The sequence below is a fragment of the Cydia pomonella genome, chromosome 15 (genome assembly GCF_033807575.1).
Source record: "Cydia pomonella isolate Wapato2018A chromosome 15, ilCydPomo1, whole genome shotgun sequence".
Classification (NCBI taxonomy): domain Eukaryota; kingdom Metazoa; phylum Arthropoda; class Insecta; order Lepidoptera; family Tortricidae; genus Cydia; species Cydia pomonella.
In genome coordinates, this window is record NC_084717.1 from 448,508 (window position 1) to 468,883 (window position 20,376).

The following is a 20,376-nucleotide window of genomic DNA, read 5'->3' on the forward strand; positions in this document are numbered from 1 at the left end:
AAAACTGCCTTTATTTATTCTAAAAATGAATGTATGCAGGGATACAGGTAAGTATTCATTTCATAAACAAACTACAGAAAATTCCGTTAGCACATTGTACCGTAACAGCGACACCTATGGTGTAAAACAAACAACTCCGTCATATTTAGCGTTAGCAAATACCATCGGCGGGAAATACAAATAGATCAGTATGATAATATTTGAATCAATTATTTTTTAAAGTTCAAAAACCTCTCGGCTAACGTTCGCTGTAGTTTACGTAAATTAATTATTATCATTAAGAATAAATATTTAAATGTATTCCCACTGGGGAATGTAGGTCTCGGGATGTAGGTAAATATTTAATTGAATATCTGAAACCGTTAGGACCGCTATCAAACGAGTTAGTTTTGTCTTCAAACACCTTTGATATTCGAGTATCGTGTTGGCTAACGAACATGTTTGGTCAAGGATTTCGATTTCTGCACCATTTCGTTGTAACATAATATGAAAGCCGCAAAAGACACAGGTACAAAGATATATAAAGTTTGCAAAAGGGCGAAAAAGGACTACAAACAAATGAAAAATCGTGACCACCTTTGAACCTCAATGTACATTGTCTATACCTACGCGCAGACATGTACTTAAAAAAATCCAGCCAGCTTCACCCAGCCAAACCTTCAACTAGTCCGTGGCTAGCCATAATAACTTCTTACCAACCTTCTCAGTAAACGGTAGACTTATAATGGGAATACACTGTAATGTGACATTGGAAGATCTATTTACAGTAGTCGGCATCATACAGATAAGCGTGAGAGTGCGTGGTCCGTAATTTTTGAACACCTTGGCCGCTTCGATATATCTGATGGCGACTGCACCTGCTTAAACCATAGAGTAGCTACGCGCGTGCGCCTGCGAGGGTCATAATGTACCTACTACGATGAACGAAATGAAAAAAGTGTAATTTAGTCGGGTTTTTGGTTCCCTGACATTTAGTATGACTTATGATGAGTATGACAATGATACCGAAGATGGCCTTAGTAACTGATAAAACAACGCAACCTCATAGAGTTCGAGGTGCTAAAATAGTCTCCGTGAAAGACAATTTAATGAAAAGTACATGATTGTAATACTGGCAATAAAATGAAATGAAAATCTTTATTTCAGGCAACTAGTAGCCCATAGATGAATACCTTAAAACTAACATACATATTATAATAATATGTTTTAAATCGGAACCGCCGAAACTTGACACCCTTCGGCCAAAACTCCTCCTTAAAAAAAGAATTTTATGTTACTAATAACTTAAAATTATCGCTCAAAAAAGTTTGTGGTCAATAATGAAATTATTGATACAAGTTCTTATTGGTGACTGTACTTTTCTTTCAATAGGCAACTAATACTCATCAAGACAATTCTAACAAACCAAAACACAATTAGATTGCGATGTTTTATCACAGAGTTCCTATGGCCACCTCCTGTGTCCATCATCAGATCAGCCCGATCGATGGTACCATAATATTGCATTGCCACCTATAACTTAAATATATTATGTTTGTGAAGTTTCAGCTCAATCCAAAAACGGAAAGTGGGTCTAATTTAGCTTTCAAGATTGACCCGAACATTCAGTAACTACATACAAAAAAACTTGATGTAAAAATTTAAATGTTTTGGTTCATTCTTGGGGCTAGGTCGTGTCATCCACGATGGAACGCAGATTTATCAAAACTAACCTTTAATAATATGACATTACGAGTCAAGAGATCAAGACACGCGTCGTCGTGAATGATTACCCTCGATTGTAATATGTGGAAGGACTTCTTTTTAGTTAAGTTCCGAGAAAACGATTAATTAAATCTCATCGGCAACAGGTTGCGGTGTGTTTTGAAGCAGGGCGTTGACCCCTCGTGCATCGCGCAGGGTTACCAACTGGAGGTAACACAGTAGCATCACACTTACGGGTTTAACCGAGATGACAACCGTAAATCGACATAGCCACACGAAAAGAAATAAGTTTTTGGCAAAAATGTCATTTTAGGTACAAGCTTTTATCGCTGACTGTACTGTTTTTTCCACAGGCAAGTATTTTTATTTTTATACTACGTTGGTGGCAAACAAGCATACGGCCTGCCTGATGGTAAGCAGTATCCGTAGCCTATGTACGCCTGCAACTCCAGAGGAGTTACATGCGCGTTGCCCACCCTAACCCCCTCCCACCCTCGTTGAGCTCTGGCAACCTTATTCACCGGCAGGAACACAACACTATGAGTAGGGTCTAGTGTTATTTGGCTGCGATTTTCTGTAAGGTGGAGGTACTTCCCCAGTTGGGCTATGCTCTAGATCTGGAATGACATCCGCTGTGCTGTGCCCTACCACACAGAGCGAGATGACATTCACAATGCCCATACCTCTCTTGTGGACGTTGTTTAAGGACATACCCGGGTCCAACTAATACTCATTGAAACAATTCTATGTAAAAACCCCAAACACAATTAGGTTGCGTTGTTTTATCACAGAGTTCCTATGGCGACCTCCTGTCTCCATCATCATATCAGCTTGATTGTACCATAATATTGCATTGTCACCCGACTTACGTATGTATGCAAATTTTCCGCTTCATCGGAAACCGGGAAGTGGGTCAAATTTAATTTGCAAAATTTGTCCCAGTTGTAAAAATGCATGGGGATGACAGATGCTACGAAAAGTCATGACTATTTCCATTCCATGATTGGCGAGCGATAGAGATGCATTTTATTGAAGAAAGTAAGAGATAGACTTATTAAGGTCAGGTGGGGTAAGGGGAACTATGGGAGAAGGTCCACCTTCCATGTGTCCACACATGTAGGGAAAATAAACAAGAAAATACTTAAAGATATTTAAAAGTAAATAACACTAAAAATATAGCTAATTCAAAAATAAAATTAACTTAAAAATACTTACGTAGACTTTCCTCATACGGTTTCTTTTATCCCGAGACAAATAAAGTATGTTTCCGTTACCCCACCTGACCTTACTAATGATATTCTGAAACTAGTGTTTGGCCGCGAGGGATGATGATGATGATGATTGACAAAAACTACCCTATATCCCTTCCCGGGCCTTAAACGATCTCCATATTAAATTTCATCTAAATCGGTTCAGCGGTTTATGCGTGAAGAGGTAACAGACAGGCGGACTTAAAGTTAGAATTTTGAGCGTAGCGAGGGACTCAAAAACACGAGATGTAAAATAACTTTGCTCTCGTGGGACACATACAACTTTTCACCTCAGTAGTAAGAACCTATTAAAGGTTAAAAAATTCAACATCAAGTAAAGTTAACCACAGTTATTTACATTCATGAATGAAAGGCATCATCATTATGACGAAAGCTTATCTCACTCACTGGAGTGAGGAAAGTAGCACTTTCGTCACTCCCTGGCGTGAGTAAAGTCGCACTTCCGTCACTCTCCGGAGTGACGAAAGTAGGCTTGTTCTGCTGCTGAGGTGAAAATCTTATTTCATGCAGGTGTGCTGTTCTACATGCTTCTTTAAACATCAATCCTCTAGAGGGAAATGACAGATCCAATCCCACACGAGTTTTTTTTTTTTGCACACGAGCGGAACCGTAAGTAGAGTCCTAAATTACCAAAAAAACGTCTGCTTGGAACGGATAATACAAAAATCGTGAGTTAAAAATATTCAGGGCTGTGTTGAGAGTGTGGCGTCCCTGCGCTTGCGTCCCGTTACGCGCAGGCGCCACATTTAAGACAAGTTTTTGTGTGAATTTGTTTTTTATAATCAATGGCGCCTGAATCTGGAATCAGTTCTCTTATTCTTATTACTTATTGAATGCAATAATTGTTGTGGTGTTATTCCGATAAATATAATCCCACCAAAACATTTTCATGTAAAATGTTGCCAACACAAAACCATAAGGCTCGCAGTGTCAAAAAGTTATCAGTACCCCTAGTGTAAATAAATTCGATTTCGAAACGTGACGTACGTACGCGTTTGCGTTTAGTCTCATTTTGTATGTGATTAAGAAAGAGCGCGCCAAGCGGGACGTTTTGGAAACGTTCAAAATCCTATACAAAATGACACTTAACGCAAACGCGTTTGTCACGTTATGAATTCGATTAAATTTACACTAGGGGTACAGATCTCATAGGGCTTGTAAAGCAGGCACTGATTTCGGTTACGGTATAACGGTATGGTAACGGTATAAAATTACGATACCGATACATTATGCCGATTAGGCCGCGAGGCTCCGATATAAAGGTATCGCTACCGTTTTTAAATAACGGTACCGGTATTTTTTCCGATATATACCTTAACCGTTATTATACTTATTATAGCCAAATTGATAGTATTAAATAAAATCAAAAGGGCTTACGGGCTTACACTTACATAGACAGCTTCATCCAATAGGAACCGAGTTGGTGCAAGGCGCGGGCGGCTTGGCAACGATGCCTAAGCTGATAGGGTACCTTTATGAAAGCGGTTAAGGTACCCAAAAAAATAACGATTCCGTTATTTTTCGGTAGCGAAATAAATTTATTCGGCTACCTAAATGGTTCGGATTAAACCGGTGACCGTATTTTTTACACTTTCCTTCACAAATCATCTTTATTTCAATATGAAAAAAAAGAAAAATAATGTTTTGGAATGTAAAACTTGAGCTCTTTCAAATGATACCCACTTGATCTAGTCACTTTACTTTGAAATTTTGCCACCTCTTCATATTGGGCATTTTCCATAGTCACTAAAAATAAAATAAAAGATAATACTTTCAATGTGTCTGGGTTAGCGTTATTCATAATTATTTCAAATTCCAAATAGATAGCTTAAGTGGTTCTTGAGATATTTAGCGACAAACAGACAAACGGACGGACGGACGGACAAAGTCGCACCATAAGGGTTCCTTTTGTACCTTTTTGGTACGGAACCCCAACAACTGTTGTAGCACAATTTACCTACCTAGTGGGGAGCGAAGTAAACACATTTTACGGCACTTAAGAGGAATTCCTAGTTGCGATTTTTCCATACAAACGCTCTCGACTGATTCCTCCCTGGATTTTTAACCTAGAGCAGTGATTTTTTCAAATAAGATCAATATCATCAATATCTGTGCCGCTATGTTTTGCTTTTTTGGATTATTTTATTTTGAAGAAAGATACAGCGCCTCGAAAATCGCAAAAACGGCTCAATTGAATTGGCTGTAAAAAAAGGCACAGTATACAAATATGACAAAAAATATCCAAAAAATCAAAACATAGCGGCACAGATTATTTCTTCCTCTTGCAATTTCCAAAATTTCATAATGATTAGTTGCGTTTTGGAGGAGGAAACAGTCGAGAGCGAAACCTCGATTTTTGAGTTTTTTGCGAGTGAATTTCGGTCCGAGCTGCAGTTGTCCTTATCGCACGAATTGGAGGCGGAGACAGTTTCTAAATATACGTACACAGAAGGAATAGTGATGGGCATAACATCCTTATTAGGGATTGCAGAACCGGTACTGTTTTAAAGAACCGGGATTTCTCGGTACTTTCGGAACTGGTCTAATTATTTCATTATTTTAAATAAAACGATAGCATTTTGCGATTTGACCACCTTTCGTATTATAATTTAATAATCACATTTTCTTTTATTACGTAGTAGGCAATTTTTTTTAGAAATATAGTATTTTACATTGCTCACACTTGTGCGTCACAAGTAAAAGATATTAGCTACTTTGATGTTTGCCACTAGATAGCAAATTTAATGAAATTACATTGACGAGGGGATTTATATATAAGTATCGCAGTCGTATTGTATAATCCGCCGTATTACATTACGGCTAGCCGATATCAAAATAAGGGCCATTTTGAAATGCGGCGGTTCAACGATTAAGGTATGTTGGGTAAATACCGGATGCGGGTGAAGAACGTAGGACATTCATTTCCCCCTAATTTGGCTTTATTTTTAATGTTGGCAACATTGTGTAAGACGCCATTTCATTGCGCCTCGACTGTCAGTGTCCCCGCGTCGCAGGGAGTCGGGCTTGTGCTATGTGCAATCACAGAGAGCAAGGTAAATTTCGCGAATTCTTCCTTCTATCCGATCTTCGCTCTGTAATTTATTTTGCGTATTGTGATGAAACTGTGTTTGTTTTTGTAATCGTGTTAACAGACCTAGCACTGCTGTAGACCGATATCCGATCTTGACCCTTTCAGGTAAAGATCGGACCAGAAACAATCAGATCTTTACCTATTTAAAAAACAGCAGTGATTATCAAACTTTAAATTTTCTTCAATTTACCTACTGACCTTAATTATCACATTTATTGTTTTCTTGATCACACTTTCGGACCATTATTTTTATCCAGTACCACTACCAGCGCGACGGTTACTGACAATGTAATTTTTTTAATTTCCGCAACCCAAAGGTTGCCTTTTAGCGATAAGACCGCATGTTGTTTACCTGTGCTTATTTTCTTTTGTATTGTTTTCTTTTATTGAGGTGTGCAATAAAGAGTATTTATATTGTATAGGGATGATGATACATGTTGAAATTTATAACAAAATCGAGTAAATTAGATAGCAAATGAGCAATTTTTCGCAATAAAGTACCTACACATACGGATGCATTTAGAGATGTGCACGCATACATACATTGCTAGTTTCGGATACAAAATAGTGATAGGGCTTCGAAATTAGTTTCCTTAAAATGCTTCAAGAGGGCTCTCTTTTCCTATATATTTACTTTACTCTTTACATACGATCCTTACATTTTATAAAAAAAAAAGATTGTATTAGACTATATATATATATACATAATTGCAAAATTAAACCAACAAAATCCCAATTTTAATTATTTTCCATACTTCAAGATGGGCTCTCAGTGACCTTGACCTTTTTAAATAACTACTTAGTCTTTTTGATTTCTAAGTTTGATTCTTATTTTTTTGGCGACCTTCATTAAAAATGACTGGGCACGATTATTTTTTATTTTGATTTTTGTCCCTCCTACTTAAGTACTTAATATCTTCCAGTACATTCCATTCAATAAACAATACATTTACACTTTCCCTAAACCTGTACAGTTCATGAAATCTTAAATTGTCAAAACTACGCAACGTATCTATTATTTTAGTGTTTTTTTTTTATTACTTCGGGTAAACCTTACAATAAGAGGTTTCTTAGCACATTGTTTACTTATCAAATTGCCTTATGACATAGGTATCAAAGTTTGAGAGCCACAATTTTACCAATTTTTGTATCCGGGTTAAGATCGGATACAAAAGGGTAGACACCGGACCTATTTCTTTGTGATACCTTATTCTCTTTCCATTAGAAGCAACTTTTTTTCACCATCCAATGTTCTCCCTTGATGGCAAAACACTCGTTACCCTAAAAAAAAGTATGTTTCATCTTTACACAGGTACAAAACTAAAACCGTTCTATATTGAAGATTACCAAAATTCAGGCCGAATCTACGGTTATTATTTAACGATTCGCTACGTACTTCAAGAATCTGTCACGTGTTGAGATCTCGAAAAAACATTTTTTCACGAGTTCTCTCAATTGGTCCCAAAATTGTCCGGCATAACCCCAACATACTTTACCCAGATTGTCATTGCGATACGTTCTTCAATAAGGCGGCCCAAGTTTAGCCCCATCGTACTACAAGTTAAATAAATTGTAGTTTAACCATAGGTATATTTATTTTATACCTACATACAAAATTTCACAACACACCATGATCACTCCCAACTTACTGATACGGATAGGTACAGTCAAGTGTAATAATGTCCTATAATATTTATTTATTTTATTTATTTATTTAAGTGTAAAAATATGGGTGTACACATCTTACTCAAAAATATGTCCCATAGCATCTTATTCCAGTGTAATAAGAGCGTAGTACCATATTTATGAGACGATTCTTTCGATACATATTTTTGCACTTGACTGTACGACGACAACCGAAGCTGAGACATCATTCTTTTTTGCAGTTTTTACCTATATGGTAACTAATATCAATCAATCAATCATTTATTATTTCGTCATCATAGGTGTAAAATACATTTAGTACAGGTGATAGGGTGTTTGGTATTAGGGTGTAATAGATACAGTATAATATAAAAATGAAAAACAATATTACGTGGTAACAACAAAAACAACTTGCGTCGGGCAGCGCAGAATAAATTCCGTCTGGCTCGCGGGCGATGTCGACGGAACGGCGCGCAATGAGCGAGCGCACGAGTCTCGCGTCTGTGTGCGCGCACTCACACTTAGATAGCTCCGGCTCCCGCCCACCGCAGCGCGACAGAAACATAGCTTCAAAAATTCGAGATTTGAAAAGTTGCTCAGCTAGGAATTGCTCTTAATATAAGTATATGAAGAGGGTGCCGCATTATGAACGATACTAATATTATCTACATTCAGTTTGTCCCCATTTATTCTTTGAAATAATGTGTAAGTAATTAGCTTTTACGATAAGGTGTTGTGAAATTTTGGTGACATATTTTAAGTAAAATATCTGCAATTATTGTTTTTTTTTTAGTAATAAAAGCATCTTATTTAATTGACTATTTAATCATAAGAAGGTACAGGCCCCTCGACGAGCTCCTCGATCGGGACGGCGAGGAAGAACTTCTCGATGGATCTCACGACGGTCTCCGTCGCGAAATCTATGATCGGCTTACCGAACTCGTCGGCTATCAGCCGCCAGTTCTCATTGATGAACGTCAACACCGTGTTGCCTGGAAACAAAATAGGATCAATACTTGACGGAGTTTTAGCCTAGTCGGTAGAATTATACCAAGATTAGTCTGCAACGATTTTGAGAGCATACACAGTGCAAGTGTTATTTATATACGTTATAATCATTTGTCATCCGTGTTTGTTTTGTCATAAATATTTTTTTTTTTCTTTCATAGAAGTTTGTTTCAACAACACTTGGACTAAGTGTGATATTAAAATTGTTGCAGACCTATCTTGGCCTAACGAAGTATACAGGGTGATTCATGAGACGTGAGCAGGACTAAGCCTACACAATCAGTAAATGTTAATGAACCGTTCATCATCATATTTAAGTAAAACAATCTCGCTTTATTTCTGTTATTTAACTTTTTGGGAAGGACAAATTTGATAATCTACAATCATGGACACCCTACAACACTTCATTAAGAAAGATAAAACCTCTTTAACCGTTATGACAGCAGTTTGATTATGAAGAAAACAAAATGTCACACTTGAGTGAGATACGATTTTTCAAAAGTAACCAGACATTCAATTTGTCACTTGTTATGGATAAAACAAAGAGGGTGACCATAAATGGCGTAAATAAATTAAAACATTTTTTTTGAACAGTAAAAAATAAAAGAACGTTAATCTCACAAATACTGGTACGAAACAGTTGCTTATAACTTACTGAATGTTCAAGCTTGATCCTGCTCACGTCTCCTGAATCACCCTGTATAGTTTTGGATATTAGATATTATTGGTTTTGAATATTGATAAGGGCATTTATTTGTGTGCTTATCATAAATATTTGTTCATGAATTATGGATGTTTTCTCAGTATAAAAGTATTTATGTATAACTATTATATATCGTACTCGTAATACATTATATATATCGTACACACAACACAAGCATTATTGAGCATACCTACTGATTTGTGTAAGATTGTCTATAATATTTATTTATTTATTTACGTACTCAGTTCTGGATTGCCTTTGAAGAGGTTCGTCAGATTAAAAGAGGCCTGCCCGTATTCGATGGTGTACTGGTAGCCCTTGGCGTGGAAATGCTTCCTTCCCTCGTCGTCAGGCACGACGGCAGTGTTGATCGTCACCTTCATTTTGAAGTTAGCTGTCAAGAAATGTCATTAAAAATATATGGGTTATAATTATAATCAAATCCCGGTTTGACGGGTGCAAAAATGCACTTCCGCTAATGCTTATAGTTAAATACCGATTCTTCTATCGACATCCATATGAAGCAATTTTTGAATGATCGTAGGTAATTATAAACCTCTTCGTGCCCAGATAACCTCTTCGAGCGCAGTTAGGGATTGCAATCCAGTACCGTTTTCAATCCAGCTTGATTATTGCTGGATCGGAGCGAATCCAGCTGGATTCAGCGCAAATCTAGCGGTCATAGTTTCACTAACATGTTTTTAATGATTTTTGGTTTATGAAAAAGAAGAAATTTAACGATTTCTTACTTAGCTTTACTTTGAGGTCTCCCTCTCCGTCGATGGGCATCACCAGAATTCTCCCGCGCGCCTTGTAAGAGCCCTTGAGTGATAAGTTTCCGTGGAACTCCATCATAAATTTGTGTTTTTTGAAATTTGATCTGCAAAAAAATTAAGTCTTAATTATATTCTTATGACGTTGCTCATAAACGAGTTGCTAGAACCTAAATGGTTCGTGCACTGAGCGGTTTAAGAGGAATTTCTTCCCGCGGACACTCCGGCTGTGGATTGAGCTTCCTGCCGAGGTTTTCCCGAGGGTCTACAGTATGGGATTTTTCAAATAAGGAGTGTACAGGTAATTAAATGGTCGGCAACGCGCATGTAACACCTCTGAAGTTGCAGGCGTCTATAGGCTTAGGTGACTGCTTAACATCAGGCGGGCCGTATACTTGTACGCCACCAACGTGGTATAAAAAATCCATCATACAGTAGGTGACCGATTACCATCAGAAAGACCATACGTTTGTCTGTCACCGACGTGCTAAATACTCACTCAACATTGTCTATCACCAGCTTCCTGAATCCTGTCATTTTTCCGTTATACAAGGAAGCCTTGAGTCCAGGCAGGGGCAGCGACAGCTTCTCAATGGTGAAGGGATCCAGAGTCGGCACTCCCATGTCTGGTAGACCCTTCGTGAACTCAGGGAGGGCATCTATAGTTGATTGTAGTATGCATGTGTTGTTGTCTGCCGTACAGGGATGTATGAAGTCCGCTGGAATAATTATTAGGTGAACAGGCGGGTAAAAATGTTGTTTAACCCCTTGTACTGATACTTCCTTAAGCAAGCGAAAGATTTCTAAATTGAACCACTAGCGCAGCGAGTTGCGAGGCTTTCAAGGCACGAGGATTAAACAAACTTTGCTACTAAGTACCGAGTGAAACACAAAAATGTTCATCACACCAACGCGAGGAAAATACTAACTGTAAAACGCTGAACTGTGGATGAATGTTATTAAATATTTATATTCAAAATCATCGGTTAAAAGTAAATTCTACCAGCCAACATGAGGAAACAAATTTGCCGCTCTTGTAGATAAAATGCAACTTTATCATCAGTTTTTGAAGAAAAAAGAAATCCTTTACGAGCGCGTACACATAATAGTCGGTGGGTTATTTAGGGTGGACGAACTCTACAACATTAGGATATATTTGTTGGTAAATAAAAAATAGGATTTTTAAAAGTCTACTTCTTTCAAATAAGGAGCTAAGTTTTACTGAGACTAAAAGTCATTACTTCTTCAGCTTAGGCATATTACATTGAATGCACTTATGATTGTCAAGATCTAAGTACCACCGGTTGTATTGTAACCCTACACCACCACAGCCCCGAGAAGATACCGGTGCAAGAAACACGGCGGCACAGGAATTGAATGAGCAATTTTGGAAAAGCACCTACGACTCTTACGAGTAATTATCTGGTATTGGCAACTGTCTTTTATATCCTAGAAAACATAGCTCGTTCCACCAATATTTATCCAGAACCTGCTGACCCTAATCCCCATATACTTAATATTATAAAGGAACTCTGTATGTCTGTCTGTCTGCTACCGCTGAACCAATGAGTATGGATATAATTTGAGACATAGGATAGTTTTTATCAATAATTATCATCATACCGTGCGACGTGTACCGCGTACGAATTTGCAGGCAGAAGCTAGTATATGGATGTCCTGAGCAAGTATTTATGTAGGTATTTTTGTTACAATACTTAGGTATAATGAATTTATAATACTCACGTATTCTCGCAAGTCCCTTTTCAAACACAAAAAGAGCTAAAAATAACGTGCACAGAATCCACATTTTTGTGCTTCAATTTTCACAAATTTTAAACGAATAATTAATTGTTTTGTGCATATAACGTAAAACGTCCATGGACTGAGACAATAGCATAATCTCACTCCGTTAAATACAGTAATTCTGTCCACGTCATCATTTATTAACAAGTGAGATAGAAACCTGTTTGACAAAAAATTACAGACATACATAATATGTGACATGACCAGACGTTCAAGGGCAAATAGTTCAGGGCCGTTTACTTAGCTAATTATAAAAGTAATTATATTTATTTATATCGACTACCGTAAATTGTTTACACTGAAGTTTAAAGATATTTCAGTTTATTATAATTTTTATACTTGGGTGGATCAATATTTTCCTTGTTGTTATTCTACATATGGGTACCGTTATTATAAACCTATCGCGTCGAATGATGGTTTCTATGACAGGCCATTATTATATGGAGTAGCGGACACGTAAAATGTTTGTAAACACTTATTGCAAGTTTAGAACATTCATTTATTTATAACACATAATAATTATAGTAATCTTTATTGTGTATATCATTTGATATTTACCACTAGCTTTTCGGTGAAGGAAAACATCGTGAGGAAACCTGCATATATCTGAGAAGAAATTAAAAGGTGTATGTGAAGTCCCCAATCCGCATAGGGCTAGCGTGGGGACTATAGCCCAAGCCCTCTCGCGAATGAGAGGAGGCCTGTGCCCAGCAGTGGGACGTATATAGGCTGAATTATTATTATTATATTACATGTGCACACTGAAAACATGATTCAATACAGCAATTAACATAAAAAAACCAAGCAACAACAGGCGGTGTCGACATGTATATTAGTGGCAATTTGTGAGAAGAATGTTTCATCGCCTTCTACTAACTGGCTTAGATGGCCCATCATGGAAATCGCATATAACTACAATAAACATCAATAATTAAATTAATATTTGGCACAATCTTACAATTATCTGTGTCTTAGACAGATCGCCCAAGACCCAAACTAAGCAAAGCTTGTACTATGGGTACTACGCGACGGCATACAACACACAAATATCGGGATTCAAACCCATGCCCAGAACCTCCTGCTGCATTAGGCAGGATCACCTGGGTCACTACGTTTGGTAAATTCAAATACCTAATACCATGATATCAGGGGTTTTAGAGTACCTACCCTGGAGAACGTCATCTCGACTTAAACTAGAAATGAGGTCAAAAAAGTATGATAATCTATCACTACACCTTATATAACATAGTCCCCCGCTGCATCTGTCTGTTGTATGTATACTGTATGTTCGCGATAAACTCAAAAACTACTGAACAGATTTTCATGCGGTCACCTGTCAATACAGTGATTATTAAGGATAGTTTAGGTGTGTAATTTATTAATATTTTGTGCAACCCGTGCGAAACCGGAACGAGTCGCTAGGGAAATCTAAAAGTAAGGATTTCTGGAAATAAATATAAATATAAATTTTGTTCAGTAGTTTCATGTAAACAGCGCATTAAGAAGGCTGCAGTCATAAGAATTGACAACTGACAGTGAGTGGCGTATGACATTTTATTCATTGAGAGGAGCTTGTTTTTAAAATGCAATACCTAACAATATACAGGGTGAAATTTAATCGGTGATCAGTTGAATTTTTTTAATTATTACTAACCTTAGCGGAATTTAATTGGCAAGACTTCTTGCAATATACTTCACTATCTAATTAATTACTTACAGTTAATAATATCGTTAAAACGAATGACCATTGGATACATGGACACCCTATTTTTATTGAAGGGAAGTCCCATCGCTTTATACATAGATATATGAGATTCGATAGATGAAGCGAAAGCCAGCTGTTACCGTAACCACTTAGTTTTTATGTACGATTAACAATGTGTTACCAGGTTGCTGTGGCCATAACGATAAAGTCCGACATTACATACGCGGTGTCGAGAGAAACATTACTGACGATCCTAGTAAGTTTTGGAAATTTGTTGACAGTAAAAGGAAAGATAGACGATGTGACACCGAGTTTCTGTACAAAGGGAAGACTGTGACGGGGCAAGAAGCGACAGACTCTTTTGCTGATTACTTCGCCTCAGTATTCCAGGGGGACGTTCCACTCTTGAATGCTGAGTTGGCGGTGCAAAATTGTGCCGGCTTTCCAGTTAGTGCTGCGCGAGTGGCTGTGGACAAAATAGATGCTGCAGACCTTCGTAAAGCAGCAAAAAATTTAAAAGCGCGAGCTTCTGCTGGACCTGATGATATACCATCTTTTCTGGTAAAAGACTGTATTTCAGTATTTGAGACTGCACTTTTACACATTTTTAACTTAAGTCTGAAAAGTGGGCAGTATCCAGCCTGTTGGAAGGTTTCTAGGGTGACTCCTGTTCCTAAGAGTGGCACCGGTCGTGATGTGTCCAATTTCAGGCCTATAGCTGTGCTGCCAAGTTTTGCCAAGTTATTTGAGTCAATAATAGAAAGTCGCATCAGCCAGCAGATACAATGTTGGTTAAGTGACAGTCAGCACGGATTTCGTCGTGCTCGGTCTACTGTCACTAATCATGTCAACTTTGTAGAACATGTCAGAGATGAGCTAGATGCGGGTCGGCAGGTTGATGCGGCCTATTTTGACTTCAGAAAGGCATTTGACCTGGTAGACAATGACATCCTGCTTCAAAAATGTAGTGCCTTGGGTTTTACACCGCACCTACTGAACTTTCTATCTAGTTACCTGCGTGACAGAAACCAGTATGTAGAGTGGGGTGGATATAGTTCAAGGCCTTTTTTCACTCGGTCCGGCGTAAGTCAGGGCAGCACTCTCGGCCCAACATTATTTACGATAATGATAAATGACTTACCAAGGGTGGTACATACTGCTGGCTGTTTGTTGTTCGCTGATGACTTGAAGCTGTTTCTGGGAACCCGGGATAAGTCTGGTTTGGACGATCTCCAGAGGGACATCGACGCGGTGACCGAGTGGAGTGAGAATAATAAACTGCATTTTAACACCTCTAAATGTAAAGTTATTACGTTCTCTAGAATTCGGTCACCTCACATCAAACAATATCACATTAAAGACGCAGTGATAGATCGCGTTGATGAGGTAACTGACCTGGGACTGACCTTGGACTCAAGACTTGACTTTAGGACGCACATTACCAATATCTGTAAGCAGGCGAATAAGGTCCTGGGGTTTATCATGAGGGTATCGAGCCAGTTTAGTGACACTCGAGTTTTGCAGCTGCTATACAACGCCTATGTTCGCAGCAAACTTGAATTTGGAGCTTGTGTCTGGGATCCGCACGAAAGCAAGTATACCCTCATGGTAGAAAGAATTCAGAGGAAATTTGCCCGATTTCTTTATAGGAAAAAGTTAGGATATTATCCTAATTTTTGTATCCGTCATTGTTTGTCAGTGGTATGGTTGGGATGGATACATTAGAGTTGCGGCGGAAATTGTTACTGATGGTGCATTACTATAAGTTACTACGCAACCAAGTCGCGAATCCATCTGCATTGTCAAGAATAGGTTTGTCTGTGCCGCCCCCTCGCCGTTGCCCCCGCGGCGGGGGAGGGCGGAGCGGTGGTGTCGCGGCGGCGCCGGCGCCTGTTCGCGTGCCCGGCGAGGCGCACGCGCTGGGCCGCAAACGCTCCCTCTGCAAGAGCTATCGCTCTGTTGAATGATATGTCTATGCGATTACCTGACGTTGACATTTTTTATCATGCCTCTTACCAAATTATTAAAGGCATTTATGAATTTTTGAATTTAACTTAATTTAATTGATTATCATCCATATTTATTTACTTTATTGACATACTTAATATTATATAATCGAATTTGCTTTTTGTTTTTGTAAGGTTGAAATGTAATTTTCATAGTGTAAGTGTGACATAGCATGTACAATAATTATAATATCATTACTTATAAGCGCCTTGGTTTATTAGACTGTAAGCTTATTTGTGAATAAAATCGAATAAATCTATAAAAGTCATATCGATATTTCTTACAATTTTAATTTTACTTGAAAGGCTTAACTATACGTAAAATTAACAAAAAACATTTTTATTCTTTATCGTGGCTATCAGGTCACGATTTTATCGTGACGATACAGGTTGAAACGAAGGGAAAGTTCGAATTTTTAATTACAACAACTACTACAAATATCTACTAAAATATGGTTTCCGCAAGAATTGAGCTACTTTATTATATTATAAAATATTTACTACCCATTAGCATATCTATGATGTTTATTTTTCGAAACTTCAATTAACCACTATTCCGTTCCACTGTGTAGCGATTATCGATATATAACATGATTAAAATCGACCAGTCCACATCCCTAAAAACCCACACATACGCATTTTTACGCACACATACAAAACAGTGTAACAACCAAAATGGCTACGGCTTGAGAATTCAAATTTGCACTGAGAACAGACAACGTGGGGGGCCTTGGCTTAATATGAATTTGATAATTTCAAATTGACAGCTTATTGTTCATAAGTCTTCAGTTTTTTACGGCTGTTATTGTGAAAAGAGGTTTCTAATTCTATAGACTAAACCATTGGAAGGGTGTCAAAAAATTAAAATTAAAATTTAATTGTAACATTTGTAACTTAATAATTACGTATTATAAAAAACCATCGATAATTGAATTAGAAAAGTGGGTTCCTGATCATCAATTAAATTTCACCCTGTAGATATCGTCACTTCTTTAAAACTTATATGTTGTTCTGCCAATAAAAATAAAAGTTAGAAGTTGCAATGACAAAGTGTGGTGATGTCATCATTAATGACAAACTTTTACGAATATATGACGTTTATAATCTCATGTCCTCACTTTGCTCTTTTCAAATTGGAGTTTGCAATGTAATTTTTTTTGTGTAAGTAATACTTTTGTTACCTGGTTGATGATTACCGAATTGAGTCTTCACTAATACTATTATTTTATTTGGTCTTAGTAATTCATAATGTATATAAAATGATTTCTTCTTATAATTACACTTGACACTACGTATTACTTAAGCATGCTAATCACACTGACACTTCAATATCATAACTTTGCAAGTACTCACTTTCAATGATAATTATGTCACTAGTTTTATAAACAAGGTATTTAGGTAAGTACTAACTTTGAATATTGCATATTTTACACTGTATCTTGGTTGACGTAATCTGGTCCTGGCAGAATATCAGTGCCTCTCCCATAGGGTGAAGCGTAATACTGAGCCAGAACCCTTTTGTTTTGCTGCGACGCACACAACGTGTCCTATATGTATTATTTAAATGTATTTTTTTTTCTACTTCTATTTTGTATAAATGTGTATTTCTCTCGTATAATTTTGTATTATCTATCTTTTGAATACTCGTATTATTATTATTTAACATGTAAGCGTTTTGGTATGTAAACTGTAAGTTTGTGTGTTGTATGAATTAACAATAAATTAATAAAAGTAGTTATCTAACACGGACTCTAATTGCGCTGCCGCTGCGTTTCAATTTTGAGTGGCAGTGTGAGATATGAGATTTTTTCATAGTAAGTGTTGTACCTAAGTTACCTAAGTTAAGTTGAATGTCGAACTATTCAAGACGCACTTGTATTAGAATAGAATAGAATATCATTTATTTCAGTATAAGTACACAGTTATACAATACCATATAGAGAAAGAAAGAGAAAAAATGACTTATAACTAACTTGTACACTGTATATAATTATACTGAAAAAGGTGAACACTCAGCATAATGCCAGGTCCTACTGAAGTAGTACGCTGACGCTGGTCTTCCGTGGACACCTGTACCCCTAGTGTAACTAAATTCGATTTTGAAACGTGACGTACGCGTTTGCGTTTAGTCTCATTTTGTATGGGTTTTTGAACAGCGCGCCAAGCGGGACGTTTTGGAAAGTCAAAAATCTCATACAAAATGACACTTAACGCAAACGCGTTCGTCACGTTATGATGTCGATCAAAGTTACACTAGGGGTACTGTAGGGAGCGTAGTTGCGCGCAGCTACCAACTACAGTTAAGTTACTGAGGTAATTATAATAATTACGACGGTAAACAACAAAGCGGCAATGAAGCAGTTGACATCACGTATTAGAAGTTTTGGATACCATGTCTGCACTATGTTTAATCTGGTATCATATTGGTAGTGAAAAAATGTTAGAAGCATTAGACATATTTTTTTATGAATTTAATTTAATTTTGAATAGTTATTTCATAAAGATATTAAAATAATCCATGTCAGAGGCTCTACCACGAAAAACGAAAATCGAAATTTATTCATCTACCTCTCTTTCTCTCCAATATGCAAGAGCGATAAAGAGGCAGAGAGCCTCGCCTCAGTTTTGAATACCATTTCTACAATATGCTTAATTTAATCTGGTATCATATTGGTAGTGAAAAAAATCAAGCGCCTTTGGGCAACTGTATCTCAAAACCTACGAGTATAAGGTCTATGCAGACCAATATGGACCCATTTTGATGAAAAATTAATCTGCTTATAACCTTCCTCAGTGACCTGTGCCGTCAACAAGTTTTTAATATAGAAAATTGTGAAACTAAAAAGAAGATCCGAAAATTTAATGGTTTTACAAGTATTTGACAATGACCTGTTGGAGTTTTTAGTGACCATAATTTATTTACAATAACAGTATACATTATGGATATATACAGTGGTGTTACTGTAACTAGCTCAAATCTAAAAAAGGCCCGTGAGGCATTGTACCAAAGATGCTGGCGGCATTTTCTCATTGCATCGCAATGCTGATACGTTGTGCGAGGAAGCAGCCAGCTCTTCGGTCTACAGTTACGTCAACCAGACGCTTCGCGATTTCTGCAAAAAACTTGTGCGCCTACAGTCAACGCCAAATGGTACAAAATACCCCTACCGAGGCTCTCATATTTATTACGTTTCAAAATTTCTGCTTCCAATGTTAGTTAATAGTCACCAAAATTTAAACACTTATATGTATGTATTTATTTACCTCCGTACGAACTTACCTTAACTTCATTATCACTTTAGTAACTCGTGATAAGTGGATAAGCGTGACCATAATATCGCAGTACCACTTTCTCTGACCACTTTCTTACTCGTACGTGAAATCATCTTTAGTAATATTACAAAATAAATACTATTGGTGATTTTTTCAATGGAGGATGCATCGGGTGTAAACGACTCCAAAAAATCCAACAAGATTTAGAAACTCCATCGAAGTTTTGGACCAGTTCAATAAAAAAGACATAATTGAAAAGATGTCTTTTCAATTATGTCTTTTTTAACCTAATCCAAGATACTCAAATCGTATACCTGCTAAAAAGACAATATTGTATGGCGTTCATAATTTATAACTGTCTCCAAGATGAACCTTATATTTTACCATTTAGCCTTTTTACCTAAGTAATAGTTGGTTGATATGATACAGCAGTTTTATTCAATCGATGAATTTGTTGATTATTTTATTTCAAATAGAAATAGACATCGACAAGTGTAATAAGTAGATTAAGAAACGTGATCGTCCAAACAAAAAACCGGGCAATTGCGAGACGGACTCGCGCACAAGGGTTCCGTGCCATTATTTATAAAAACGGCAAAAAAAATTGTGTTTGTTGTATGGGAGCCCCCTTTAAATATTTCTGTTTTTAGTATTTGTTGTTATAGCGGCAACAGAAATACATCATCTGTGAAAATTTCACCTAGCTATCACGGTTCATGAGATACAGCCTGGTGACAGACGGACGGACGGACAGCGAAGTCTCAGTAATAGGGTCCCGTTTGACCCTTTGGGTACGGAACACTAAAAAGAGAAAACGGTTTTCCACTTCTAAATATTTTCCATTCTCCATGATTTTTCGACACAATGAAAAACGAGGTTTATAGGTTTTCCTTTTTTTTTCAAAATTTGCTAAACAATTTTTTTGAAGACCTAACTTAGAAACCTATAATACCGATATTATTCTGAAGCAATTGACATCAAAATCAAAGTGATTTGTCAAAATTTATTTAGTGGAGAACTTTTTCTCCCGAAATGTAATTTAATAGCAAAAGTACCGTTATTACGTTAGGATCGCAAAGCTATTCTTCCCTCCCAAGGTTAATGTGGATAAATAAGACCGTCTATAAATAAAGGCCATCCACAAGCTCTTCCTTCACTTTTATAACTCTTGCGTTTGTTCACATACTTACTCCACTAATAGAAGGTAGAACAGAAGGAGCAAAGCTCTTCCTTTCCAACGGTGTCCGAGCGACGTACATATACAAATAAGAGTTCCTGCCCTGTAACGGTCTTGTTATATCCCGCTCTTCTCCACAACTCTCAACTTCTCAAGTATGACATTTGTTTTTAATTGTTAGCAGAGATCTTTGTTTCAGTATGGGCAAAAATGCTTCC

General features: G+C 37.2%; 2 protein-coding genes across 3 annotated transcripts in view; one reads left to right on the forward strand and one right to left on the reverse strand.

Moving 5' to 3' along the window:
- Nucleotides 1-20,376, forward strand: part of LOC133525501 (uncharacterized) — a 173,550-nt gene that overhangs the window by 84,722 nt on the left and 68,452 nt on the right. The gene's annotated exons all lie outside the window — the stretch shown is intronic.
- LOC133525506 (circadian clock-controlled protein daywake-like) lies at nt 8,342-17,112 on the reverse strand. 2 transcript variants are annotated; one of them, XM_061861768.1, is made up of 5 exons: nt 16,890-17,112; nt 10,694-10,913; nt 10,171-10,301; nt 9,663-9,815; nt 8,342-8,702 (listed from the first exon to the last, which is right to left on the reverse strand). In XM_061861768.1, exons 2-5 carry the CDS (start codon nt 10,816-10,818, stop codon nt 8,533-8,535), a joined length of 579 nt encoding a protein of 192 aa, XP_061717752.1. In that variant the 5' UTR covers nt 10,819-10,913; nt 16,890-17,112; the 3' UTR covers nt 8,342-8,532. The 2 variants fall into 2 exon arrangements, with proteins under 2 accessions (XP_061717752.1, XP_061717751.1); XM_061861767.1 differs by lacking the exon at nt 16,890-17,112 and adding an exon at nt 11,938-12,097.